The following is a 21,422-nucleotide window of genomic DNA, read 5'->3' as shown; positions in this document are numbered from 1 at the left end:
GACGACCAGAAGGTTTTATTTTACCTTAACTGATTCCTTTTCCAGTGCTCTTTTTTACTTTATATAGATGCATGTTTCTGACCTATATCATATTCCTTCTCTCTGAAGAACTTCTTTTAACGTTTCTGGGAAGGAGGTGATTAAGTCAGCTATCTGTTTCGCCAATCTGTTCCTTCCCCTTGAGCTTACTGGTAGTCTTAGGAGACAACCACTGAAGTCTGCTCCCTACGAAATACCAGTTTAGCACTTTTTTCTGTCTCTTGACCTTCTGCTGTATCACTCTGTCTACTTTAATGAGAAAATTGTTGCTACTATTGCTTCTCATCCTGGGCTGCAGGTCCTTTTCTGCATATAAACCTGGAGACCTCTGAGCAGGATGGCTGTGTAGCATATGTTTGCTGAGGAAGTGCTAACTGGAGAAGGCCAGTGGGTAGCAGGCACAGAGAACGATTTCTGGCTTTGTTCCAACTCTCTCCTGGCTCTCTAGGGTCCCATGGCCATTCTTCAATTCATGGTGGAGAAGGGAAATCCACAGATGGCTGTTTACCAGCTTATTATAAAGGATACAGATGAACAGCCATATAAGGAGATGTATTGGTGGGGATGGGGCACAGAGCTTTCATGCCTTTTCTGGGCCCACCAGCTTCCAGCATTTGCATAAGTTCAGCAACCCAGAAGCTCCTCTTTTTTATTATTTTCTGGAATTTCCATCTGTCTTCTTATTATCCATCTGTTCTTACCTATTGTGTACTTTTTTCATTAAGGCCCTCAGCATGTTAATTGTAGTGTTTTGGAATTCTTGGTCTGATAATTCTAATGTTTCTGCCATATTTGACTCTGGTTCTGGTGCTTATTCAGTCTCTTTAAAGTGTGCTTTTGGTTGGGCATGGTAGCTCACGCCTGTAATCCTAGCACTTTGGGAGGCTGAGACAGGAGGATCACTTGAGCCCAGGAGTTGGAGGCTGCAGTGAGCTTTGATCATGCCACTGCACTCCAGTGAGACCTCATCCCTTAAAAAAACAAAACAAAAAACCTTTAGTAATGTTCTTGTGTGGTATAAGGGGGAGGGACAGTAGAAGCATTCTATCATCCTATGATTAGTTCTCAGTCTTTTGGTGAGCCTGTGACCCTGGACTATGAACTTCACCAGTGCTTCTGTTTTCTTTACACTCCCCTTAGATAGGACAGGATAGCTAGAGGGGGCTGGAATTGGGTATTATCTTTCTCCCAGGCTAAATTGTGATAAAACCACAGCATGTTAGGCTCAAGTAAAGTAGTTTCTCTTGAGGGCAAGCTTTGTAAAGAAGAACAGAATGGTCTGGCATATTTAAAAATGGTTACAGTAGTCTCCCCTTATCCACTGGGAATATGTTCCAGGATCCCCAGTGGATGCCTGAAACTACAGATAGTACCGAACCCTATATATACAGTCATTCCTTGGTATCCATGAGTTTTACATCTATGGATTCAAACAACCACAGATCAAAAATATTCAGGGGGAAAAAATTCCACAAAGTTCCAAAACACTTGAATTTACCACATGCCAAGTACTATGTTAAATCCACAAGAATGAAGTGATGTGTGAGGATTAGGTATTATAAGTAATCTAGAGATGATTAAAAGTATGCAAGAGGGCCAGGCGTGGTGGCTCACGCTTGTAATCCTAGCACTCTGGGAGGCCAAGGCGGTGGATTGCTCGAGGTCAGGAGTTCCAAACCAGCCTGAGCAAGAGCAAGACCCCGTCTCTACTATAAATAGAAAAATTAATTGGCCAACTAATATATATATATAGAAAAAATTAGCCGGGCATGGTGGCACATGACTGTAGTCCCAGCTACTCGGGAGGCTGAGGCAGAAGGATTGCTTGAGCCCAGGAGTTTGAGATTGCTGTGAGCTAGTCTGATGCCATGGCACTCACTCTAGCCTGGGCAACAAAGTGAGACTCTGTCTCAAAAAAAAGTATACAGGAGGATGTGTGTAGGTTATATACAAATACTACACCATTTTATATCAGGGACTTAAGCATCTGCAGATTTTGGTGTCCTCGAGGGTCCCCGATGGATAGCAAGATGACTATACTATGTTACTAAGTTTTCATATACATACATACCTGTGGTAAAGTTTAATTTATAAATTAGGCACACTAAGATTAACAACAATAATTAATAATAAAATAGAACAATTATACTGTATTAAAATTTATATGAATATGTTTTTTCTTTCTCTCTCAAAATATCTTATTGTTCTCTATGCATCTATTTGGACTGCAGTTGACTGCAGGTAACTAAAACCATGAAAAGTGAAACCATGGATAAGGGGGACTACTGTGCATTTCTCTTCCCCCCCCCCCACTAGAAGCACAAGGGAATATTTCCTTGATATCCACTGTAAGAACCTGGTATAGCTGAGAGCACCTAGAGGAAAAACTTACAAGAGTGTGGGGGATTCTCTATGTCTAGATCCTTCTGGAGGTTTTTTTTTTTTTTGAGACAGAGTCTCGGTTTATTGTCCAGGCTAGAGTGAGTGCCGTGGCGTCAGCCTAGCTCACAGCAACCTCAAACTCCTGGGCTCCAGCGATCCTTCTGCCTCAGCCTCCCGAGTAGCTGGGACTACAGGCATGCGCCACCATGCCCGGCTAATTTTTTATATATATATATCAGTTGGCCAATTAATTTCTTTCTATTTATAGTAGAGACGGGGTCTCGCTCTTGCTCAGGCTGGTTTTGAACTCCTGACCTTGAGCAATCCGCCCGCCTCAGCCTCCCAAGAGCTAGGATTACAGGCGTGAGCCACCGCGCCCGGCGCTTCTGGAGGTTTTTAACTCTCATACTTAACCATACTGAGCCTCTGGCTTCATCAATTACAGTTCAGGTTTTCTTCCTATGTCACTGATTCTCATGGAGGTTTCAGCTTGTGGGTTTCTGCTCCTTTAAGTTGTGATTCTATTTATCTGCCAGTTTGGGGGATAGCAGTTTACTCTGTGACCCCACTTCTCTGATGTAAGAAGAGTTGTTGATTTTTCAGTTTGTTCAGCTTTTTATTTGTTAGGATGGATTGACAACTTTTTTTTTTTTTTTTTTTTTTTTTTTGAGACAAAGTCTCACTCTGTTGCCTGGGCTAGAGTGCTGTGGCGTCAGCCTAGCTCACAGCAACCTCAAACTCCTGGGCTCAATCGATCCTTCTGCCTCAGCTTCCCAAGTAGCTGGGACTACAGGCATGCGCCACCATGCCCAGCTAATTTTTTCTATATATTTTTAGTTGGCCAATTAATTTCTTTCTATTTATAGTAGAGAGGGGGTCTCGCTCTTGCTCAGGCTGATTTTGAACTTCTGACCTTGAGCGATCCACCCGCCTTGGCCTCTCAAAGTGCTAGGATTACAGGCGTGAACCACCATGCCCCTCGAAGTGACAACTTTTAAGCTCCTTACATGCCAGACCAGAAACTGGAAGTCTCAATCCTTTGGTTCGTGAACCAACATAAGAAATACATTTTACATTGCAACTTAAAATGTGTTTTTGTGTAATAGAAATTAGCCATATAATAGGATCTATCCTGGCCGGGCGCGGTGGCTCACGCCTGTAATCCTAGCTCTCTGGGAGGCCGAGGCGGGCGGATTGCTCGAGGTCAGGAGTTCGAAACCAGCCTGAGCAAGAGCGAGACCCCGTCTCTACTATAAAATAGAAAGAAATTAATTGGCCAACTAATATATATACAAAAAATTAGCCGGGCATGGTGGCGAATGCCTGTAGTCCCAGCTACTCGGGAGGCTGAGGCAGGAGGATTGCTTGAGCCAGGAGTTTGAGGTTGCTATGAGCTAGGCTGACGCCATGGCACTCACTCTAGCCTGGGCAACAAAGCGAGACTCTGTCTCAAAAAAAAAAAAAAAATAGGATCTATCCTTACCTAATATGATGCACTCCGTGGGTTTTTTGTTGTTTTGGTATTTCAGTCTGAGTTTTTTCTTTTCTGTTTTAAAATGCTGGTTACAATCTCTTCCTTTCTTCTAGCCTGAAAAAAGAAAAAGAAAGTAAAATGCTGGTTACAAACCACTAAGTTGATTTTATTACCCACCAAATCTCAGTTTGAAAAACACGGTCTTAGCCTATATCAAGGCATCATTAAGAAGAACGGAATTTACCGGGCATGTCTGTAGTCCCTTCTACTTGTAAGGCTGAGATGGGAGAACTGGAGCCCAGGAATTTGAGAGTGCTTGGGCAACATGTCGAGACCCTGTCTCTACAAAAAATAAAAACAGTCAGCCAGGTATGGTGGTATACACCTATAGTCCCAGCTACTTGGGAGGCTGAGGCAGGAGGATCACTTGAACCCAGGAGTTTGAGGTTGCAGTGAACTAAGGCTGACAGCCTAGGCAATAGAGCGAGACTCTGTCTCAGAAAAAAAAAACAAAAAAACCTGAAGTTATCTCTTTGGGGACCTTAATGATACCCCAGCTAAGTGGCTACATCTGGAAAGAAGAATACTAAGAGGTCTACCATTAGGCAAGAGCTATGGAGAAAGCAATTAGCCATGTAACTGACACAGGACCAGGCTTGGCTGAATTGCTGCTGGGATTTCTCTGTTCCTAGGCACTGGTCCTTTAAAAGTTTGTTGAGCATTTAATCCATCCAAGTAAGTAGCTGCCATCTAAAGAAAGATAATGGATCTGTCCTTGTTAATTCTTAAGCATAGATCCCAAGAGTGTCCTGGAGTTTAATAAAGAGCCAGACATTAGGTACTGCTGGAGAGAAGCAGCCAGAAATAAGAAGAGATGTGGCTCTAACCTAAAACTCCATTCTTTAGTGAAGAATGCTCTTTAACTGCCTCAGTTTTCAGAGCAACAGCATCAGATGCCTCTCTCTTACCATTTTGTCCTTCCCCAAAGTCCAAAAAGTGTATAGCTATTGTTTCTAAGGAATCTTCAGGCAATAGATGATGATGAGATAGAGTAATTTATTTGGTATACTAAGTGAAAAAAAAAAAAGAGTTCTGCATTAGGGTACAATTTATAAATATTCATGAAGATGTAGAATAAGGTACTTACTTGCATATTCCATTTCCAAGTTCCTTAGATAGAAAATGAAGAGTCTATACATACTAAAAATCATGTATTGAATAGGAATGGTTTCAGCTGCAAGTACCTAATAGTAGCTTAAACTATGTGAACACTTGTAACACAAGAAATGTAGAATTAGGACTGTTTCACCAGTTAAGCAAGTTTATCAAGGACCTAGATTCTTTCTACCTCTCTTCTGTACCAGTTTTAGCTTTTACCATGTAATCCTCGTGCTTGTTGCCTCACTATTGGGGGATGAGAAAGAAAGAAGAGATAGCACCAAGAACTCTCCTCTTCTAGCTTTCTCTTTTGTAAGGACACCAAAGCTTTCCCAGAATTGCTGTCCTCCACCCCACCCCCAGTGGATTTCAGTGTCTCATTGTCCTTAGCTGTGTGACAGGTACATAGTGGCTAGAAAAATGAATATCTGGCTTTTCAGCCTTTATAGTGGGAGGCAAGCAAGAGAGAATGGTTGAAAATGGGGGGGTTGGGTTAAGGAAGCAATTGTGTTTTCTTCAAACCTATTGCCTCTTCCCTTTCTTTCTAATGAAGGGGTGCTTCATTATCACCCCTTCCTCCCAAGCTTTCCCGTTAAGCAAGGCATTAACTGACAACAATCTTTTCAGGACCAGAGACTTGATAACCCATACAGATTTCTAGTTTTAAAGTCATTGAAGACAAGGCTGGCGCCGTAGCTCATGTCTGAAATCCTAGCACTCTGGGAGACTGAGGTGGAAGGATTGCTTGAAGTCAGGCGTTAGAGACCAGCCTGAGCAAGAGCAAGACCCTGTCTCTACTAAAAATAGAAAGAAATTAGCTGGGCAACTAAAAATAGAAAAAATTAGCTGGGTGTGGTGGCACATGCCTGTAGTCCCAGCTACTTGGGAGGCTGAGGCAAAGAGGATCACTTGAGCCCAGAAGTTTGAGGTTGCTGTGAGCTGGGCTGATGCCAAGGTACTCTAGCAACAAAGCAAGACTCTGTCTCAAAAAAAAAAGTCATTGAAGACAGAATTTAATTTATGGCCTCACTAAAAAAAAAGTCATAAGAGAAATTATTAAAAGGAGAGAAGAAGAAAGAGAAAAGAATTATACTTACTACTGTATTGTGATACTTGGGAATCACATAGCAGAAGTTGAGATGACCAGGACTTGTGTAAAATTTAAACCTGTGATAAGATTATAATTCTCAATCCCATCAAATAATAAGCAACATTTAAAGACAAAGAAACTTAACCTTTTCTAACCTAAACTGATAAGAAATTATATTTACCACCTTCTTTCCTACATTGTCCAATCCCTGATGGAGTTGGCCTATATAACCTTTGGAGCTCCATTTCCTTTTTGCTGTGATTTATTGGGCACCTGCAACTTACTTGGCACAAGAAACCACCCATGGGGCTCATGAATTTTCACATTTGTCATAAACAGGAGGATGGAACAAGGAACAAAAATAGAAACAAGTTGTGAGGTATGGCTGAGTACTTAAAACTTATGCTACTTAGAGGAATGGTTATACCATTGGTCTGCATGATGTAGAATAATGCATTAATATTAATCCTTGATCATAATGATGAAGACCCAACATTTCAATGTTAACTATGGCTTTAATTCTTTTTCGGTTCCCCTCTCACTGCCTTATTGACTTGATTATAACATACCTTTTACTCTTGTCAGATACTGAAGGGTATACTATTTCTTTTTATTTTAATTTTTTTTAGAGACCACGTCTCTCTCTCTTGCACAGGCTGGAGTGCAGTGGCACAGTCATAGCTCACTGCAGCCTCAAACTCCTGGGCTGAAGTGACTAATTTTTTTATATATGTTGTAGAGACAGGGCCTAGCTATGTTGCCCAGTCTGGTCTCAAATGCCTGGCCTCAGGCAGTCCTCCCACCTAGACCTCCCAAAGTGCCCAGCCCCAGGGTACACTTTATTAAAGGAGGAATCCAATTCTTGACACTGCTTGACACCTATGGAATGCTGACTTTCTGCCCATAAAATTCAAGTAATTGGGATCCTAAAAGAAAATGCTCAAAAGGATATGGTTAAAATTATCACTAGTGGTTTGGAGAATGAAGAAAGAACTTAAAAGGGTGCTATTTATTAGGTGATATTTTTTACACAGGGCATTTTAGTTGGTAATAAAATTCAGTGATGAAGTCACATACCCTAAGAAAGTAAATTGAACCACAAAAACATGGCACCAGTATCCTTTCATACAAAAGCAGTATAACTGTAACATACTGAAATTGTCTTAGGTGCCTTTCTGTAATAAAGGGAATCTGGTGTCAAACAAAATAGGGACGGCGATGCACTCATTCTCATTTATTAGTATGATGAAATTTACTTTAGAAACGGAGTTGGAAAGCCATCAGATCTTTCTGAAAGTGTGCCCTGTTAAAGGTTTGGAATCAAAGAGTGCTAAGGTTTTTCAACAGTTATTCGCATACCATTATATAAAATTTTACCCAGTCACTGAAGCAAGAATTTACTGAGCATCTATGCTCACACCGGGCCAAGCCCAGAGATGGGGCAGGTATGGAGGTTAAAGAATAAATGTAGGACACATTTTTAATTCTCTAGTGGTGTACAGTTTACCTTAAAAAGATAAAACTATGAGACCATAATTACGTGATGCAAACCATTTGAGTACTATGCAGACTCAGGAAAGATAGACCACTGAAGATTAGTCATTAGAGAAGCTTTCAAAAACCTTGAAAAATGGCAGAATTTAGAAAAGCAAGGGAGAGAGGAAAGCATGCCAGGAAATAGGAGGACATGTGTTTAGGCACAAAATTGAAAACAAGGAGACTTTATAAATCAGTAAGAGACTAACCTGGGTCAAAGTGTTAGTAGAAGAATAGGAAAAACTAAAGTCACAAACATACAAGGGGACCAGAAAGATGATGCATTTTATATATGTTTAAAATTTTGGGGGCCCCAACTATTTAATATGGAGGCGGAGGTTGGTAAGCTGGAACTGATATTCCAGAAAGCTGACTCTCATTTGGATTACATTCAGTACAGGCTGGAATATGCAATCAAGATTAATAATCCTGATTCAGCAGGCAAGCTGACACCAGTGACTGAAGAAGAGAAAACTGCAGCAGAGCAATTAAAATTTCATATGCCAGACTTATGAAGAAATGGACTTCCAATAGGGAACTCCAATTGAGAAGAAATCAATTCCATGGCTCACATGGTTTAAAAAAAGTGTTGCTGCCCACTACGTCTAAGTCCAAATGCCTGCTATTGAAGAATTTCTTTCTAGATTGTTAATGATTCTCTACATGTGCACTCTAGGTTAAGTATAAGAAGTAGTTGCTTGCAATAAATAGAAAGGAGAAATTAAATTCAAATTAAGAATTTGATGTACGTCCTTGGTCTCACACCTTCAATAATGCATTCTTTATACATCTCTTCTGGAAGGAAAATTGTAGAAAGCAGATCCTCATTATAGGAAAGCTGAATACAGCTGATACCCTTTTGCCCTTTCAATAAGTCCATGGCTACAGCTCAACTCAAGTGGCAAGAAATGAAGGATGGGGTGTGGGTCTGACATCTTAACAGTCTGTGGGGCCCATCTTTTTTTTTTTTTTTTTAATCTTTTAAAAAAAAAATTTTTACTTGTAAAAAAAAAAATTGGGGGGGGGCGGGTGTGGTGGTTCACGCCTGTAATCCTAGCACCCTGGGAGGCCGAGGCGGGTGGATTGTTTGAGCTCAGGAGTTTGAGACCAGCCTGAGCAAGAGCGAGACCCTGTCTCTACTAAAAATAGAAAGAAATTAATTGGCCAACTAAAAATACATAGAAAAAATTAACCGGGCATGGTGGCACATGCCTGTAGTCCCAGCTACTCAGGAGGCTGAGGCAGAAGGATTGCTTGAGCCCAGGAGTTTGAGGTTGCTGTGAGCTAGGCTGACGCCACGGCACTCTAGCCCAGGCAACAGAGTGAGACTGTCTCAAAAAAACAAAAAAAAATCCACCTACCCCCAGAGTCAAGAAATTCTTTCTAATGATTTAAATCCCCCTTGCTACCATCTTAGCTTTTTCCTGTTGTTATAATTTTTGAAACACTATTAGTTTCTTACTCTAATCTCCTCACATGAGGGGAGGGTATTCTTGGTACTGACTGGGCCCAGCCTCTGGTTCCATAGGAAAGAGTTGGTGTTTAAGATTCCAACTGTCCTTTTGGATATGAATAATGAAATTCTCCCATCATTGAGCAAGAGCTTTGTGGATTGAGGATGCTTTGTAGCACTTTAGTGAGATGTGCTAGTTGACATTTATTCAGCTAATATTTATTATGTACCTATTACATACAGATACAGTTCTAGCTGTTTGGGATATGTCCACAAGCAAAACAGAGATTCTTACTCTTGAGTTTGCCATTGCTTCATGGACAGAACAGCTTTCTTTTATTACAGTATCTAACGCATATTTTGAGACAGAAAATAGTATGAAAAAGGCATAGAATTTTTTCACAAGATGGCGCCAAAGGCGAAGAAGGAAGCTCCTGCCCCTCCCAAAGCCGAAGCCAAAGCAAAGGCTTTGAAGGCCAAGAAGGCAGTGCTAAAAGGCGTACACAGCCACAAAAAAAAGAAGATCTGAACGTCACCCACCTTCCATCACCCACCTTCCGGCGGCCGGCCAAAGACATTGCGGCTCTGGAAGCAGCCCAAATATCCTCGGAAGAGCGCCCCCAGGAGAAACAAGCTTGACCACTATGCCATCATCAAGTTCCCCTTGACCACAGAGTCTGCCATGAAGAAGATAGAAGACAACAACACACTTGTGTTCATTGTGGATGTCAAAGCCAATAAGCACCAGATCAAACAGGCTGTGAAGAAGCTCTATGACATTGATGTGGCCAAGGTCAACACCCTGATCAGGCCTGTTGGAGAGAAGAAGGCATATGTTCGACTGGCTCCTGATTATGATGCTTTGGACATTGCCAACAAAATTGGGATCATCTAAACCGAGTCCAGCTGGCTAATTCTAAATATATATATCTTCTCACCTTTAAAAAAAAAAAAGGCATAGAAAACCTGAGAAACTATGGGTTTTCTAACAGCAGTATGGCTGCTAGACCAAATAATGTCTCTGTTCTCAAAATTCCTTTTTTTAATGCAATGGATTAATTTTTTCAGCTGCCAGAATCTTCTCTTTAAGATATTCAAACAGCCTTCCCAAAACAGAAAATTCCTCAATCCATACACAAATGAATTTACCTTAGGTACAATTTGGTGGGGTTTTTGCCCCACCTTCATTCCTCTGACAACATTTTCTCTTAGAATATTTTGGGGAAAAGTTTCCTGTTCTTATTTTTCGTCTATAAATTACCTTGCTCACACATGCAGCATATGAGCTACTGCTGGTATGGTTGTATTTTTTTTTGTTGCTAAACAATCCTGTACTTTGAAATGATTCATTCAAGAGCCATGAAGCATTCAAAGCAGGATGTGTGACTCACTTAGTAAATAGCAGCATCTTGAAATAGAGAGCAGGAGCCTAGGATTGACTAAGGTAGAAAAGAAAGTTATGTTGGCTTTGAGGTATATGTATGTGTGTATTTAGTCCCTTCCCTTCTTCTTCCTTTCCCTACTTTCCCAAACTTAAATGCACTGTAAATAGAAGCACTTGAAGTGAGAGATGCTTTGTCAAGACTGTTGCAGATCTTCCAGTTTCTTTCAGAGTACGTGATCAATTGAAGTGATTAAAAAATGTTCAAAAGGCCGGGCGTGGTGGCTCACGCCTGTAATCCTAGCACTCTGGGAGGCCGAGGCGGGCAGATTGCTCGAGGTCAGAAGTTTGAAACCAGCCTGACCAAGAGTGAGACCCCGTCTCTACTATAAATAGAAAAAAATTAATTGGCCAACTAATATATATATATATATATATATATAATTAGCCAGGCCCTGTAGTCCCAGCTACTCGGGAGACTGAGGCAGTAGGATTGCTTGAGCCCAGGAGTTTAAGGTTGCTGTGAGCTAGGCTGACGCCACGGCACTCACTCTAGCCTGGGCAAAAAAGTGAGACTCTGTCTCAAAAAAAAAAAGTGTTCAAAAAAGTTCAGTTATTCTTTCAACTACCTGCTCAACAGGTAAAGTTGAGTTCAGTTATTCTTATATTCTTTTATTCAGAATATATTCTTTTTTTTTTTTTTTGAGACAGAGTCTCACTTTGTTGCCTAGGCTAGAGTGAGTGCCATGGCGTCAGCCTAGCTCACAGCAACCTCAAACCCCTGGCTCAAGCAATCCTTCTGCCTCAGCCTCCCAAGTAGCTGGGACTACAGGCATGCACCACCATGCCCAGCTAATTTTTTCTATATATATTAGTTGTCCAATTAATTTCTTTCTATTTATAGCAAAGACGGGGTCTCGCTCTTGGTGAGGCTGGTTTCAAACTCCTGACCTTGAGCAATCCGCCCGCCTCGGCCTCCCAGAGTGCTAGGATTACAGGCGTGAGCCACCGCGCCCGGCCCAGAATATATTCTTTTATTCAGAATAAAAGTTCAGTTATTCTTTCAACTACCTACTCAACTACAGTATCACTATATTCTAGAGCTTGCTCCCCATAATGTCTTGAGTTTTCTATGACTTTTTTGTACCATCTTCTTTCTCAAAATGTGTCCAGTAGAGACACTGTAGTAATAGAAAGCTGTTCTGTCCATGAAGCACAGTGAAATCCAGAAACTTTGGAGAAAGGAGTAGTTTCTAGCATAAATGAATTTTCAGACTATCACAAATATAAACATAATTCCTTGCATTGTGTCTTGATAGTTTAGGCATTCAGGGTTCATTTCCTAATAACTAACGAGTTCTGCTGTCTCCTTCCCTCAGTCTACTATTCTAAAACAATAAAAGGGACATGAATTCAGCATAGGTCAGGATATAAGAGTGTTTTAAAATGTGAGGCAAATCCACACAGAAACTGGAGCTGTAGTGGCCAAAAACAGCATTTCAGGAATGAATCTGGCTAGGAGTTGAGTGCATATTGCACAAAAATTTTACTGGTCACAATGCTTTACCAAGGATTTAACTTAAAATGGTTACGTTCTTAATGCCCATATGTTTGTGCCTGGCTCAAAGTCAAATGGCAAAAATTTAGCTTTAGTTTATCCCAAGCTCTTATTTGCCTCTTTTCAGTTCTGTTCAGTGCTGTTGTTTCAAAATACTTCCAAGAGACTAGGCTAAATGAGATTAGGAAAACAACTACCGTGTCTCTAAACCTCGGCAAAGAAAAGTTACTTTTTTACTATAATACCTAATGAGATTAATAAAGGTAAAGAAGGGAGAACTAGCTGAATACACGCTGCACGCCAGGTACTATACTGTTTCATATAATTATTTCTTTTCAAATGTTAAGAAAAGAGGGGTGTGAGGGAGCCTTCTAGGGTGTCTATAATGTTTTTTTTGTTGTTGTTTTAAGACAGAGTCTCACTTTGTTGCCTAGGCTAGAGTGAGTGTCGTGGTCTCAGCCTAGCTCACAGCAACCTCAAACTCCTGGGCTCCTCCTGCCTCAGCCTCCCGAGCAGCTGGGACTACAGGCATGCGCCACCATGCCCGGTTAATTTTTTCTATATATATATATATTAGTTGGCCAATTAATTTTTTTCTATTTTTAGTAGAGACGGGGTCTCGCTCTTGGTCAGGCTAGTTTCGAACTCCTGACCTTGAGCAATGTGCCCTCCTTGGCCTCCCACAGTGCTAGGATTACAGGCGTCAGCCACTGCGCCCAGCCTGTCTATAATGATTTGTATCTTGATCTGGGTGATGATTACACAGCTATATACTAATATAAGAATCATTGTGATGTACACTTAAGATTTGCACTAAGGGAGGGGGGACATGGGCAATATACGAAACTTTAACACTTGTATCCCCATAATATGCTAAAATTAAAAAAAAGATTTGTACATTTTATTTATGTTATACCTCAATCTTAAAAAATTAAAAATCTTAAGATTTCATTCATTGAGATTTATTCCTTACTTATGGTTTCTACTGTCTTTGTTCTTCAGGCTCTTCTTAATTCTTTACTTAGCTCTGTTCATTTTGTCAGCTTCCTGGAGGAAGGATTCCAGATTCTCCTACTACAGAAGGATGAGTGACAGTGGAACTTTCTAGAAATGGAAAGGGTTTTTACCAATGGTGTTTCACCGACTTTTCCTTTTTTTTTTTTTTAAATAAACAGAGTTTCACTATATAGCCCAGGCTGATTGCCATCTCCTCACCTCAACCAGTCCTACTGCCTCAGCTTCCTAAATAGCTGGGACTATAGCCACATACCCAGTTCCCATGGAAAATGAATTGTTAATAAGAAACTATACTTTCCTTGTCCATTCTGCAACTAATACCAGTTTTCACATTGACTTCTTCATAGTCCTGTCATTCCGTGTCCTTTTTAATTTAAATTATTAATTTATTTTTTTTTAGATACAGGGTCTCTTTTCTGTCACTTAGGCTAGAATACAGTGGCATCATTATAAATCACCATAACCTCAAACTCCTGGGCTCAAGCAATCTTCTAGCTCAGCCTCCCAAGTAGCTGGGACTGTAGGCATGTGCCATCACAACGAGCTAATTTATTTACTTATATATTTATGTATGTATGTATTTATTTAGAGAGGTCTCACTATTGCCCAGGCTGGTCTCAAACTCCTAGCCTCAAGCAGTCCTCCCACCTTGGCCTTCCAGAATGCTGGGATTACAGGCCTGTGCTATGACTCCTGGGTTATGCTTCCTAACATTTTTTAAACTAAGAAAAGCTCCATTCTTTTTTTTTTTTTTTTTTTTTTTTTTGAGACAGAGTCTCACTCTATTGCATGGGCCAGAGTGCTGTGGCATCAGCCTAGTTCATAGCAACCTCAAACTCCTGGGCTCCAGCAATCCTTCTGCCTCAGCCTCCCAAGTAGCTGGGACTACAGGTACGCACCATCATGCTCGGCTAATTTTTTCTATATATATTTTTAGTTGTCCAGCTAATTTCTTTCTATTTTTAGTAGAGACAGGGTGTTGCTCTTGCTCAGGCTGGTCTCTAACGCCTGAGCTCAAACGATCCACTCGCCTCGGCCTCCCAGGCTAGGATTACAGGCGTGAACCACCATGACCAGCTAAAAGCTCCCTTATTGATATATATTTTTTTCTCTATTAGGGAAATAAAATCAGAAGTTGCCAAAATTGTTTTGATTAGCTTCTTCTGTATGATCTCTTTGTTACTAACAAGGCAATGCATGAGAATTCCATTTAATCTATTCTCCCAATTACAGGGCCTTCTGTCTCCATCTTAATTTCTCTATCCTAAGTATTTGCAGATCTGTAGTACATCAGCCATTTTATGAAATGAGGTTGGAAGTTTTCTGCCTGTGCTTTTTTCCTTCCAAGTTTTAGGTCCAAAAGCATGTGTTGGCAGTTTGGCAAGGGAAACTAAAAAACAGCCTTTTTTCTTATTTCTTTCTCTTTTTCCCTGTTACTCTGTAGCAGGGCTTCTCAACAGAGACAATAATTGACATTTTCAGTTGGATAATTCTTTGTTTTGGGAGACTGTCCTATGCATTATATGATATTTACCAGCATCCCATACCTCTACCCTATAGAGGACAGTAGCATCCCCCCAGATGAGAAAAGCATAAATGTCTCTAAACATTGCCAAATGTCCCCTGAGGGGCAGAGTTGCCCTTGATTGAAAACCACTGCCATGTAGTATAAATTGCATTTAAAGAAAGTGATTTGGAGGGCAAAGATTCAAGATCAGCACATGATTAAAATTCCCAGGGGATCTTTGAGCATATTATCTAGTTTAGAGCTGTCCAAAAGAAATATAATGCAAACCACAAATGTGAGCCACATAGGTAATTTTAAATTTTTTAGTGGCTACATTAAAAAGTGAAAGTAAACAAATGAAATTAATTTTAAAGTTATATCCCAGTATATCCAACATAGTATCATTTTGACATGTAATCAACATAAAAATTATTAATGAGATATTTTACATTTTCTTTTGTACTGAGTCTCTGAAATCCAATGTGTATTTTCAGTACATTTCAATTCAGACAAGCCACACTACAAGTGCTCAATAGCTTTGTGTGGCTAGTGGCTACCATATTGGATAGTGCACATCTAGATTGTCTTCATCTCTAGATGGGCACAGAGGCCACATTTTTTGGCATAAATGAGGGGAGAGAAACTGTCCTGATTTTGTACTAAGCCCTCTGCTGCCTTGGGGATGGCAAGATATATCAACACATTTATTGAGAATTATCATTACTTACCTTACAACTAGAGTGACTGTGCTCTCTAAGTGAGTGGTGTTTGACAAAACCTTAGACATAAATAAGAACAAAAGGAGACTCATTAAGGGTATTAACAAATGGGGGAGCCTACATGTGGCTCACATCTATAATCCTAGCACTCTGGGAGGCTGAGGTAGGAAGATGGCTTGAGGTCAGAAGATCTAGACCAGCCAGAGCAAGAGTTAAACCCTGTCTCTACTAAAAATAGAAAAAATTAGCCAGCTGCAGTGGCATGTGCCTGTAGTCCCAACTACTTGGGAGGCTGAGGCAAGAGGATTGCTTGAGCCCAGGATTGTGAGTTTGCAGTGAGCTATGATCATGCCACTCTGCACTCTATCCCAGACAACAGAGCAATACCCTGTCTCATAAAACAAACAAATGGAGGAGCTATATTTTTAAATGGGCAATAATTTTAAAAGGAAATTCTTTTCGGATCCCTTCCATTTTAATGTATTTTTACTAAGGTCAGAATTTTTATCACTTAATAATTTTAGCTGTTTTAATTGAGAAACTACTTTCAGAAGGATAGTTGCCTAAGTATGAAGTTCAAGACTAATCCATAGAATTTCTAAGGTGTTAACTCTTAATAAATGAGAGAAAATGTAAGGAATATTCAGAACAATAGCTAAATTGGCAATCAGTTTGGTAGAAAGCTTCAGTAAACTTTTATTCTCCCTATCTGATGCCAGACAAATAAGAATTGTATTAGAAATAGCAGGGGGAGGTGATCAGAGCCAAAACCAGGCTAGTGTCCTGCTTCTTAAAATTCGGCCCTTTTGGTTCCTCCTCCTCCTCTGAGTACACTGTTGTTTAGTCAGGGATTCTTAATGTTTTGGTGTCATAGACCACTTTTGGCAGTTTAATGAAGCCTATGAACCCTTTCTTAGAATAATGTTTTTAAATTCATCAAATAAGATACATAGGATTACAAAAGAAACTAATTATATTATAATATGCTTATCAAAAATGTATGGGCTGGGCGCAGTGGCTCACGCCTGTAATCCTAGCACTCTGGGAGGCCGAGGTGGGCGGATTGCTCGAGGTTGGGAGTTCGAAACCATCCTGAGCGAGACCCCATCTCTACTAAATATAGAAAGAAATTAATTGACCAACTAAAAATATATATACAAAAAATTAGCCGGGCATGGTGGTGCATGCCTGTAGTCCCAGCTACTTGGGAGGCTGAGGCAGGAGGATCGCTTGAGCCTAGGAGTTTGAGGTTGCTGTGAGCTAGGCTGATGCCACGGCACTCACTCTAGCCAGGGCAACAAAAAGTGAGACTCTGTCTCAAAAAAAAAAAAAAAAAAAAATGTATGAAAAATATTTGATAACGTGATTTTTTTTATTAATGCATTAAATAAGTTCTGGTGTGCTGGGACAACAGTTTGTAAAAGCACTTGTAATCCCAGTGCTTTGGGAGGCCGAGACGAGAGTATTGCTTTAGCCCAGGAGTTGTAGACCAGCGTGGGCAATATAGCAAGACCCTGTCTCTACAAAAAAGAAAAAAAACCTAGCCAGGCGTGATGGACTATTGCCTATAGTCCTAGCTACTTGGCAAGCTAAGGCCAGGGATCACTTGAATCCAAGAGTATGAGGTTACAGTGAGCTGTGATCGTGCCACTGTACTCCAGCCTGGTTGACAGCGTAGAACCTGTCTCCAAAAAAAATAAGCTCTTAGTGGTGGATCTGGAACTACCATAATTTCATAGTAGTGATAAGTATAAAGAATATTTTGAGATACCTTGTAATAGCAGTAATGTAATGTGAAAATGTATGTGATTTCAGCCGGGCGTGGTGGCTCACGCCTGTAATCCTAGCACTTTGGGATGCCGAGGCGGGTGGATTGCTCAAGGTCAGGAGTTCGAAACCAGCCTGAGCGAGACCCCGTCTCTACCAAAAATAGAAATAAATTAATTGGCCAACTAAAAATATATACAAAAAATTAGCCGGGCATGGTGGCACATGCCTGTAGTCCCAGCTACTTGGGAGGCTGAGGCAGTAGGATCGCTGAGCCCCGGAGATTGAGGTTGCTGTGAGCCAGGCTGACGCCACGGCACTCACTCTAGCCTGTGCAACAAAGTGAGACTCTGTCTCAAAAAAAAAAAAAAAAATGTATGTGATTTCTGTTATGAATTAGGAATGCTAAATATATTACAGCTTAATGAAAATAAAGATGTTAATTTTTTTCCTGCGTTTGCATTTATCAAACCCTCCGAGATGCTAGTGAGTGGGAGATCCTTTCAGCTGCCTTCAGTTCTCCTCAGGCCTCAGCTTTTGATTTGGAAAAATAAATAGCTCAAAGGCAGTGTGGAGGGGTCTCGAGATGGGGAGTAAGTAGCAAAGGAATAAGAACTATAGGACAAATAAGACAAGAGGGGACTATGCAGCAGTGTTATAGCAGAAGGGGGGAGTTACTGTTTAAAATACTGAGCAATCTTAACCAGAGCAAAACCTGATAGAGATTTAAAATCTTTCTCCCAGCTCATTTTTGAGCAAGCTAGATTTCTAATAGTAGAAGACTTTTTACTTAGAGATCATTCTTCTGGATTCTAGAACATTGTGCAAAATTCTTCAAGCTACCTACATCAAATTTCCTTTAAGTACCTATAAACATATTTTTAAAAAAGATTATTATAACATTACCAATACATTTTGAAAACTTACAACTCTGCTTTATCTACTACTCTTTATATTCCCTTAAAATGATATTTTTTTTCTCCATTATAGACTAGGTTCTGCCTATTTCCTTTTACTGAATAGCTGGCGATCCAGACCCTCTGCAGTGATTGTTTAACCTACAAATATCATACACCTGGTTAACAGACTATTCTCTCTCTTGCCCTCTGCCCCGCAGCCTTCTTTCTTTAGGGAAAAAAAATCTGTAACTGAAAAAGTAAGTACCTAGGGTTTACCAACAGTAGAGAAAACAAAAATTCTTGGCTAAATTTTCCCATAATTTATTCAGTTTTGCCTTAGATCTATTGGAAACCACTGAGGCAGTCTTCTTTTGACTATTTTACTTCTTGGTTCTTCATATTTTTAATTGAGAATTCCTGCTACCTTTCAGGCCTATATGACTTGCCTGGAAGGATTATGGATCTTAAGCTGGCTTTAGTTGTGAATTCAGGAAAAAGCTACTTTCTGCTAAGATAAAGTAGCAGAAACAATTCAGTGTTGCCTTCCTGACTGGGTAGGAGGCTAGGATGGAGTCAACTGTGGCTGACTTTGGTTTGCAGTCAAGAAGAGCTGTGGAAAAGAAGGCTAAAGGTGTAGTATTTGATGGGAAGTGTGTATTTGGTGAAGAAAGTAAAAAGAAGGGACAGATCAATCACTATTTTTAGAAGCAAAAAGACAAGTAGAACCATGTTTCAGAGCCTCGCAGTGAAAGAGTTTGGAAAGCTGCAGCATCGAGTCTGTTACCGTGTTGCAGGCATGTTTTAATGAAGGAACATGGCCAGCAGCCTTAAAGGGACTTTTGAGGGTATTATTCTTTTGAATTACTGCTGTTCATCTGTTCCTTTCACCTCCCCCTTTTAAAGAAGGGGTGGGAGCATAAATTATTGTCCAGTAACCCTGTCTTACTTAGTCATAAACTAGGGTAGACTTAGCCTACTTTTCTTCATTGTCCTTTCACCCAAACCCCTAAACAAATAAAATTTTTGTACCATCTCCTTTTCTCTTCCCTCATCCTGCCTACAGGCTCCTCCCTACCCTTAAAAAATATTTTTGCTTGCATTTTTATTCTACCATTATACAGCCAGCAGCATCGTACTGGCCCCTTTATGGCTGATGGAGCCCAGGCAGGCTGCCCGGATGAGGGGAGACAGCATTTGGCCAATGGGGCTGGTATGTGCCATTATTGCTGGCCGTTGGGCCTTGGTCCTCTACAGCTCCATCCTGGCTCATTAAAACTCTGAGCCAAATAGCCGCGCAGGCGCCTGCTGCAGCACTGTAGGGGCCAGGAAGTTAAATGGTTCTCCTAATCCTGCATAATTTATCTCCCTGTTAGCCCCCTCATAAAGCAGTCCAGTTCAGCCCCACCATGGAGAGGTTCATTCTGAATTTCCTACTTTTGTGATAACCAGTGAGGGCCCAGCCTTTGCATTCTCTCTTTATTATTATTATTAAAAATTGTTTTCCCCTTGTTCACTATCAGTTTGCCTTGATGTTTTTGTTTCTTTTTTATTTGGAGCCTCCTGCCTGAACCCCACTTCACCAACAATCTGTCCACTTTTCTCGTTTGGACCTGATATTACAGAGCATTTGGTGCTGTGGCCTTCCCCTTCTCCCTGCCTTCTAGCGCCGTTTTTCCTCTATCTCTTCTCCTTTATATCACTTTCAATTCTTTTTCTCTCTCCAATCCCTCTTTCAGGGGACAAATCTCATTGCAAGATGTTTGGTAGGACATTTTAAAAGGGCACTGAATCAGGGCTTTGTTTTTGTTTTTTTTGTTTTTTTTCACATCTCCATTTCTGTTTCGTTTCAGAGATTTACAAACGAGGACCACCTGGCGGTTCATAAACACAAGCATGAGATGACATTGAAATTTGGCCCAGCTCGAACTGACTCAGTCATCATTGCAGGTATTTGCTACCCCAAAAGCCACGTGCCTTGATATCACCAGACAGTTAAGATTAATACCAGGGACCAGATGTACTGGGAGCTGTACTCCCCTTCTCCCATTAAGAACCCTTATGTGATCTGCATTTAATCAGGAAAAAGGAACACTAAAAGCTCCCAAGTTTCTATTGTGCCCTCCACTCTGTTTTTAATAACAAGATTGTGTTCTGTGGTTTTTGAGGGTAGGTGTATTGAGGTTTTATTGTAGCTTTTTCCAGTCTATTCCCTTGCCTTCTATTTATTAAGACCTTGGAAGATTTACAGACAAAAGATGCCTTTGACATTTTTCCCTACCCACAGTGAAGGGGTGAACAAAAGAAGGCAGAAAAGGCCTAGCCTGGCTGCTTCTCTTCCACTGGGTGTCAGTTTTCCTCCAGCAGGGAGATTGTCAGTTCATAAATTCAACTTGCCAGCCAGCCATGGTGGCTCATGCCTGTAATCTTAGCACTCTGGGAGGCAGAGGCAGGAGGATTGCTTGAGGTCAGGAGTTCCAGACCACCCTGAGCAAGAGTGAGACCCTATTTATACAACAAATAGAAAAATTAGCCAGGCATGGTGGCACACGCCTGTAGTCCCAGCTACTCAGGAGGCTGAGGCAGGAGGATCACTTGAGCCCAGGAGTTTTGAGGTTGCAGTGAGCTGTGTTAATGCCACTCTACTCTAGGTGGAGCAACAGAGCAAGACTCTGTCTCGAAAAATTAAATTAAATTAAAAAGTTCAGCTTCCCTTGTGAACCCAGACACCATTACAGGCACATTTCCAAAGCTCAAATAAGACATTTAGTCAGTGAGACTTTTCTAAGCCAATTTGGGTGACTTGGAACCTCTCACCAGTTGTTTTAGATATTATCTTGCTTACATAATGTCATTCTCAAGGGAGTACTCTTAGCAACAGTTCACAAACCATGCAGCAATTCTGTTGTGTCATTTTTAGCTAAACAGACATACAAACCAAAGTGGGCTTTTTCTTTTGATACCATGAGAGGGGTTCTGATTTAGCTCAAGCTAAGCAAACTTAACTCAATATTTAATCAATAGGGTATTTAGTTGTTGATTATTACATTAGTTAGTAACTCAGATAAGACACAGTTTCTCTTAAGTACTACTAACTGAAATGCTGCCATAGACATGGAGAAGGAGAGAGAGAACCTACTCGTCATACTTCTATATGTGATGAAAAGGACTTGCCCTTATAGAATTATTAATTCAACATATATTCATTGATTATCTATCTACTGTGTGTACCAGGCACATTGTTAGGAGTCTGTAGATTTGTAATCCCTGGGAAAAGGACATGAGTAGGGACATTGTCATCAACAATTCTTAAGAAAACCTGGTGAAGGTCTTAGGCAGGCGTCCTCAAACTACAGCCTGCGGGGCACATGCAGCCCGCCGAGGACATTTATCCGGCCCGCCAGGTATTTTTGCCACCGCTGCCTGTCCTGCTTAGCAGCCGCCT

General features: G+C 40.8%; 1 protein-coding gene and 2 pseudogenes across 3 annotated transcripts in view; all 3 read left to right on the top strand.

Moving 5' to 3' along the window:
* The window catches only part of ATF7 (activating transcription factor 7), a 90,286-nt gene that overhangs the window by 41,359 nt on the left and 27,505 nt on the right, over nt 1-21,422 (top strand). For all 3 annotated transcript variants that reach the window (XM_012763970.3, XM_076007306.1, XM_012763981.3), the window contains exon 3: nt 19,831-19,927. In XM_012763970.3, coding sequence (XP_012619424.1) covers nt 19,831-19,927 — 97 coding nt within the window. The remainder of the gene's footprint in view (nt 1-19,830; nt 19,928-21,422) is intronic.
* On the top strand, nt 3,751-8,876 carry LOC142873371 (spindle and kinetochore-associated protein 2 pseudogene; annotated as a pseudogene).
* Nucleotides 9,524-10,042, top strand: LOC105870963 (large ribosomal subunit protein uL23 pseudogene; annotated as a pseudogene).

The sequence above is a fragment of the Microcebus murinus genome, chromosome 10 (genome assembly GCF_040939455.1).
Source record: "Microcebus murinus isolate Inina chromosome 10, M.murinus_Inina_mat1.0, whole genome shotgun sequence".
NCBI lineage: Eukaryota > Metazoa > Chordata > Mammalia > Primates > Cheirogaleidae > Microcebus > Microcebus murinus.
Note: the sequence above shows the minus strand (reverse complement) of the source record. Positions and strands in the feature narration are given on the sequence as shown.